We start from the raw sequence: 7,307 nt of genomic DNA on the forward strand, positions 1-7,307 counted from the left end.
CTTTTAATTTAATGTAATTTTATTTTAATGTATTAATATAATTTTCTTATTATTAATATTAAAATTATTATTTTTAATGTATTTATGCTTATATGTTAATGTATTTTTATTTTATTTTATTAATAGAATTTTCTTTTTATTATTATTATTAAAATTATTATTATTATTTTTATTATTATAATAATTATTAAAAGATATATAATATTATTAACTTAATTATTTTTATTATTTATAATAATATTTTGTATTTTTTAATGTTATAATTATTTTTAAAATATTTAATAATAATAAATATAATATATCCAATATAATATACCTATTATTATTATTAAATATAATAAATATAATAATATACCCAATATTCAACACACAAAAAAAACCATACGAAGTAGGAGGTCGCATCCCCAGGATGCGACCATGTAGTGAAGTAGAAAAAAATTTCTTTCAGGAAGTCGCATCCCCAGATTGCGACTTGCAACTGAGGCTAAAAGGTAGAGCATTCTGGTATTTTATTTTGAAAGTAGGGCATATTGGTATTTAAAATAAAAAGATGGGATAATTATATAAAAACCCTAATTATTATTTTTATTTTTTATATCCAATTTAATATACCCATTATTATTATTAAATATAATAATATATCCAATATTCAACAAAAAAAAAAACATACGAAGTAGGAGGTCGCATTCCCAAGATGCGACCATGTAGTGAAGTAGAAAAAAATTTCTTTCAGGAAGTCGCATCCCCAGGTTGCGACTTGCAACTGGGGCTAAAAAGTAGGGCATTCTGGTATTTTGTTTTGAAAGTAGGGCATTTTAGTATTTAAAATAAAAAAATGGGATATTTATATAAAAAACCCTATATTTGAATTTGAATTTTTTATTAGAATAATTTTAAAACTTAAAATCAATATAAAAATGAATGTGATATATTTGTGGAGAGAGTGACACATGATCTTTCATTTCATGAGAGAGTGACATTTGAAAAATTAGTCATTTAGAATTATATGATCAATTGATAGTATTAAGCAATCTGGTGCGTTGGAGGAATTTAATGGTCAAGATTTAGTCAACTGTGTATAAATGCGGATTCATTTTAAAACAGGAAATCCGAATCCAAGTATGGGAGTTGTTATTCTGAATGTTTGTAAAATTAAAGAATAATTTTCGTTTATGATTTGTTAACGGAGCAAGGTTTTACATCAAGACTAATAAAACGCGGTGACTCGCATTCACTCTTCCAACCATATCATGGAAGCGCTCCGATTCTCCACCGCTCACCAACCGCTTCTCCGCCCTCACTCTCACCCTCTCCACCACAAAATGCTGCGCACCGCCGTTCAAGCAAACCCTCGTTCCAACTCTTTCATCGTCGGCGTCTTCTCCAAACCCGCAGAGTTAGTTTCCGTTCCTTCTCCTACTTCCGTTGTGTCTCCTCCTCATCCTCTGATCAAGGTTTCTCCTGATTCACTTCAATATCCACCTGGTTACGTCGGTGCTGTTCCCGACCGATCACATTCCGGTGACGTCGAAGACATCCACGGTGCTATGGATTATTTGACTAAGATACTCTCTTCTAGAGTCTATGATGTTGCCGAGGACTCTCCTCTTGAATTCGCGCCAAAGCTATCTGAAAGACTTGGTGTTAACATTTGGCTCAAGCGCGAGGATATGCAATCCGTAAGAATCCATTTTTCAATTTTCATTTCTCATTTCTCATTTCTCATTGTTGCTCTAATTAATTCAAGTGAATGATATCAATCTTACATCCCTAGCAGATTTGAACTCTTTCCTTGAAGTTACAAAGTCAAACTTTTAGCACCAAACAACTTTATTATTATTATTATTATTGTTAACTTTTTTTGTTCATTATTTAACTTTATGATATGTTGTTTAAGAAATTGTGGATTGTGTAGTTATTCTTATCAACTTTTTGGATTGTCATAGGTATTCTCATTTAAGATCCGTGGAGCTTATAATATGATGGCTAAACTTCCAAAGGAAGTTTTGAAGAAAGGGGTTATATGCTCTTCTGCTGGAAATCATGCTCAAGGAGTTGCCTTGTCTGCCAAAAGATTGAAATGCAATGCTGTTATTGCTATGCCCGTAACCACTCCTGACATCAAGGTGCTATTCATTTATTTACTTTGCCTACCTTGCATTATATCTCGATGACGAACTAATTAATGGGGTCGATTATTAAGTTATGTGTTTTCATTTTTTCTTTTTGAATTTTGTAGTGGAAATCTGTGGAGAGGTTGGGTGCTACTGTCGTCCTTATCGGGGATTCCTATGATGAAGCACAAGCATATGCTAAGAAGCGTGCAAAAGAGGAGGGTCGTACGTTTATACCTCCTTTTGATCATCCCGATGTTATTGCAGGTCAGGGAACTGTTGGGATGGAAATTTGGCGCCATATGCAGGGCCCGATTCATGCAATCTTTGTGCCCGTGGGAGGTGGTGGTCTCATTGCTGGTATTGCCGCTTACGTGAAGAGGGTTTCTCCACAGGTTTATTTGAGTGATGTTGTGCTGATAGTTTTTTCCGTCGTGTGTGCTTTGGCTCTTATTTAGAACAGTTGAGTGATTAACTGACTATTGACATATTTTAAATGTACACAGGTGAAGATTATTGGAGTCGAACCTTCTGATGCGAATGCTATGGCTTTGTCACTTCATCATGGTCACAGAGTGATTTTAGACCAGGTTGGAGGATTTGCAGATGGTGTGGCTGTTAAAGAGGTTGGTGAAGAAACTTTTCGCTTGTGCAAAGGGTTGGTAGATGGTGTTGTTCTTGTAAGCCGTGATGCAATTTGTGCATCGATAAAGGTGAGATGCCCTTTCGTCTGTGAAAGTTTGCATTTAGAATCTCTTGTGTTGTACACAGTTTCTAACTACTATATTTATTGAGAAATTCTGTGTTTTGTCAAATGAATTTAAATCTATATTCTCATTGTCTTGATGCTGGATTAAAATTTCGTTTCCATCTATCTTTGATGGAAATTTACGGCTGATCAGAAATTTAAGTGTTGGGTAATCAAATTGGGTAAGAAATCAGATTTGATTGACGACTTGGGAGTCAGCAAGCAATAACAAATTTCGAATCGATGGGTGGAGGAGTATTTTTCATATAATAGCTCAAACTAGAATTACTATACGAACTCTTTCTAGTTGCGTAATCAAGGAATTATCAAGTGCTTTATGTGTTTATATATAATTCGTGATGTTTCTGTTCTCTCTGTGTTATGGCTGGTTTAGTGAAGGGGATTGGAGAGAGTTGGCAGTGGTAGGATAGGAAGAACCTATTATGCTGCAACTTAACTGTTAACTTTGGATTCTTTTCCATTATAGGATACATGTGTTATAATCAGATGGTTTGACTATTAATTTTACTCTATATTTTTAAACATTGTCTAATACGCATGGAGAGGGCTGCTCAAATGGACCCAATGCTAATTTGGCTATTTGGAACATAAATTGGGCCTTGGTTCATTTACCTTGGTATTGGGTAGGCTTATCTTTTAGTCTTTTAATTAGAGGTCAGTAGTTTTTCTATGTCTAGAATGCTAGAAGTTTCCTAGTTGTTTCCTCATGCTACCGTTAAGACTAGCTGGCATAGGATCCATAAGTTTCATTAACAAACTCTTGTATAAACTACTCTCCATGAAATGAATGAAACAAGAAGAAATTAATCTGTACTTTTTTGTGTATCTTTTCTCTCATTCTCTCTAATTTTCTGGAGCTTGATCCTCTCTCAAAAGGGATCGTATCATTGTCTGCTCCACTGTAGACACTATTTGTCTCTGAATACACAGGCTGTTAAGTTGGTAAGCTGTTATTCGTCCAAAATGTAGCTCTTTTGTTTGTATCCATAAGAATTGGGATTTGTTTTTCTGCATAGATCTTTGAATATTTTGTACATTAAATGGAAAACACTGCAGATTCTTTAGGAATTAAACTCTTAGGACTTGACATTGATAAATCTTGTTGCAGGACATGTTTGAGGAAAAAAGGAGCATATTAGAACCAGCAGGCGCTCTTGCTCTTGCTGGAGCTGAGGCATACTGCAAGTATTATGGGATCAAGGGGGAAAATGTTGTAGCGATAACCTCTGGAGCAAACATGAATTTTGATAAACTTAGGATAGTAACTGAACTTGCTAATGTTGGTCGTAAACAAGAAGCTCTGATGTTAACTGTCCTGCCAGAGGAGCCTGGCAGTTTCAAACGGTTTTGTCAATTGGTATATTTATACTACTTTACTGTTTTTTTTCTTTCTAGAACAGAGTTGTGCATAGTTGAACTAATTTTGTTCTGGATTGGCAGGTGGGGCAGATGAGTATTACAGAATTCAAATACAGATACTCTTCTAGTGAGAAAGCTGTTGTCCTTTACAGGTAAGATCATAGGAATAGACTAGATGCATTATCTTTCCTGTTTATAATCAATTTTTGATATATTAATATTTTCAATATCCGGAATGTTGACAATTTGTTACCTCTCTTGCTCAATTGATTACTCCCTTCCGTCCCATATATAAGAAAATGTTTGGAACTTCTTTTGGTTCCAGTTCTAAGAAAAAGTCACATTTTAAGATGCATTAATTGTTTATTTTACTTGTATACCTTTATTTCATGTACAGTACAAATGCATCTATCCTGTATAAACGAGTCTCACCATTCTGCAAGAGCATGTAATGTAGGGTCGTATATGGGCCAAACAATAAATTTATAGCATATTAAATGAATTCATTGGTCTTTGGAATTCTTCTGTATATATAAGACCCCAGAAGGAGTAGTTTTCAATGAGTTTCATTTTCTGTGGCAAATATATGTTGACAGTAAGTGTTAACTCAAGTCAATAACATTTTATTATTCATTGTGTTTGTGTTTAGTGTTGGGGTTCACACACCCAAAGAACTAAAAAAAATGCAGGAGAAAATGGAATCATCTCAGCTTGAAACTCACAATCTCTCAGAAAGTGACGTGGCGAAAGATCATTTGCGTTACATGGTAAATTGGCCTAATGAACTCCCTTCACTTTGAATTTTAATAATTTCCTTTTCCCTTGACTATTCCAACCACAACCACCAACCAAACTAAAGTACTAAATTCACTATTCATTTCTATTCAATTTCAATCTAGACTTTTTCTTGTTATATAGATTAATATTCAATTCTAAATTAACCAAGATTTTGGAAACTAATGTAGCAACTCATGACGAAGAGCTGCCCGATTTGATTTAGCAGCCGTGTCGTGCGATAACATTATGAAACAAATCAGAATAATTGATCTTTTTTTTTGTACTTTATTAAGTTTTCTTTGTTCCGAAAACATTTTTCAGATGGGAGGCCGGTCGGATATTCAGAATGAGGTTCTTTGTTGTTTTACCTTTCCAGAAAGACCCGGTGCTTTGATGAAGTTTTTGGACTCCTTCAGCCCACGTTGGAATATCACTTTATTCCATTACCGTGCGCAGGTAGGAATTTGTAACCTTCTATTCTTCTAGTCAAATACTGCATGTTTTATTTGTACTTGTTATTTTTCCATTGACCAATGGAATTTACTGACATTCTTGTTCTTTCTGTGGACAACAGGGTCAAGTTGGAGCAAATGTACTAGTTGGAATACAGGTTCTATCGAGTGAGATGGATGAATTCCATGATCGTGCCAACAAACTTGCCTATGACTATAAAGTGGTGAATGATGACCCTATCTTCCAACTTTTGCATTGATCGTTTCATGCACTTCCCAATAACTACTATTGTGTATTTTAGTGGAATAGTTTGTCATTCTATTTATTTCAATAGTGGAGTATATATGTGAACATTTTTAAAAGGAATAATATGATACTAATTGCAGCATTTTATTAGCAGCATTGTATAATTGTGACCTTGTATGCTTAAATATAATTTTGGTTTTTAAATTTTGTCTAAATCATGATTAGTCCTCCCATTTTTAAATATGGGATTTTAGTCCCCCTATTTTATAATTTTCAGGATTTTTTGTACTACCAGTTTGAGGTTTGTCTTTAGGATGTGTCATATTTATTAATGGTGGAGAATTACATTTAATGATGTGATATTACTGATTTGGACCAAAAAAGAGTGGTGTAGAAACCCGTGGCTTCCCCATAATTTGAGTCCAAGTAAATGTTAATCACTCATTAAATGATTTCCACAAAATTTGTTATCAGTAGTGTGCCTATTAACAACTTGAGTTGAGCTCTTCCTCAACAATTTAGTGTTTTTCCACTGAGAAAACTGACGCCTAAGACAAAGATATTGGTCTGAAATTTGGCTATTTGATAGCTCTTTCATCTGAAATGGTTGATAGGATCAACTTCCAGCCTCTTGAACTACTTTCTCTTGCTCTAATCATTTGATCATTTTAATTCTTTGACACATTGACGTTGCAATATTTTGTCAAGTCATTTTATTCAATTCATTTTGTAGACTCCTTGTCAAATAGATTAAAATGACACATTTCTCTTCTTTTATGTTTGAACTTTCTTTGATCTCAAATTCGTATTTTGTTGATAACATTATATATATCTCTTTGATATCGACACAATATCTCTTTATGAACAGGGGTTTCTTTCTTCAACGTCAATGCAATGTCTCTTTTTTAGACCCATCTTTATCGACACCGTTACATACAGTATTTGTTGTTATCTCTCTTGATGAATTCATGATTTGCATATTGTTTATACCAAAAATAACCGTGTTAGACTATTAACTCAATTTAGTTTGTACCAAAAATATAACTTTGTTTCTATTTTATGAAATTAATTTTGGTTTTTTGGAATACATGGTAATGTACTATTTTTTGAGTAATGTTAGTATTATGTAACTATAAATATATATTTTTGACATTATTTTCTTTTTATTATCTAAAGTGATTTGTTCACTTTAGAATAATCTAATATAAATTGTAAATATAATTGCTTCCCATGTTTATTTTACCAAAATACTTTTATTTTTAATAGACAAGTAGATATATATGTATTAAAAAAAAATTAAAATACTGATGTTGAATATTCTAGATACTCATGAGATATGGGTTTTAGTATGTGTATCCTCAACGGTAGAGTGTAGATTTTCAAACAACTCATCCGTCTCTCCGTTTTCGTTTTTTCATCTTTAAATACATTATCAAAGTTAGAATATAGTAAATTTCACTATCATCAATTCACTCAATTGTAAGATCCTAAATTCGATCTTAAATAATACATTTAATTTATAACCATTTATCAGTTAAACTAGTGTTTAAGGAATAGTGTATTTTACACTACAATATAAAAAAATTGAT

General features: G+C 32.9%; 1 protein-coding gene across 1 annotated transcript; it reads left to right on the top strand.

The window, feature by feature from the left end:
• The first annotated feature begins 1,119 nt into the window (after positions 1–1,119).
• On the top strand, positions 1,120–5,922 carry LOC101512071 (threonine dehydratase biosynthetic, chloroplastic-like). The gene is made up of 9 exons (XM_004496119.4): positions 1,120–1,679; positions 1,947–2,126; positions 2,240–2,509; positions 2,621–2,827; positions 3,992–4,240; positions 4,324–4,394; positions 4,892–5,009; positions 5,341–5,475; positions 5,594–5,922. Exons 1-9 carry the CDS (start codon positions 1,251–1,253, stop codon positions 5,729–5,731), a joined length of 1,797 nt encoding a protein of 598 aa, XP_004496176.1. The 5' UTR covers positions 1,120–1,250; the 3' UTR covers positions 5,732–5,922.
• Positions 5,923–7,307: the final 1,385 nt, after the last annotated feature.

This window comes from Cicer arietinum, chromosome 4, assembly GCF_000331145.2.
Source record: "Cicer arietinum cultivar CDC Frontier isolate Library 1 chromosome 4, Cicar.CDCFrontier_v2.0, whole genome shotgun sequence".
In the NCBI taxonomy this organism is placed as follows: Eukaryota; Viridiplantae; Streptophyta; class Magnoliopsida; order Fabales; family Fabaceae; genus Cicer; species Cicer arietinum.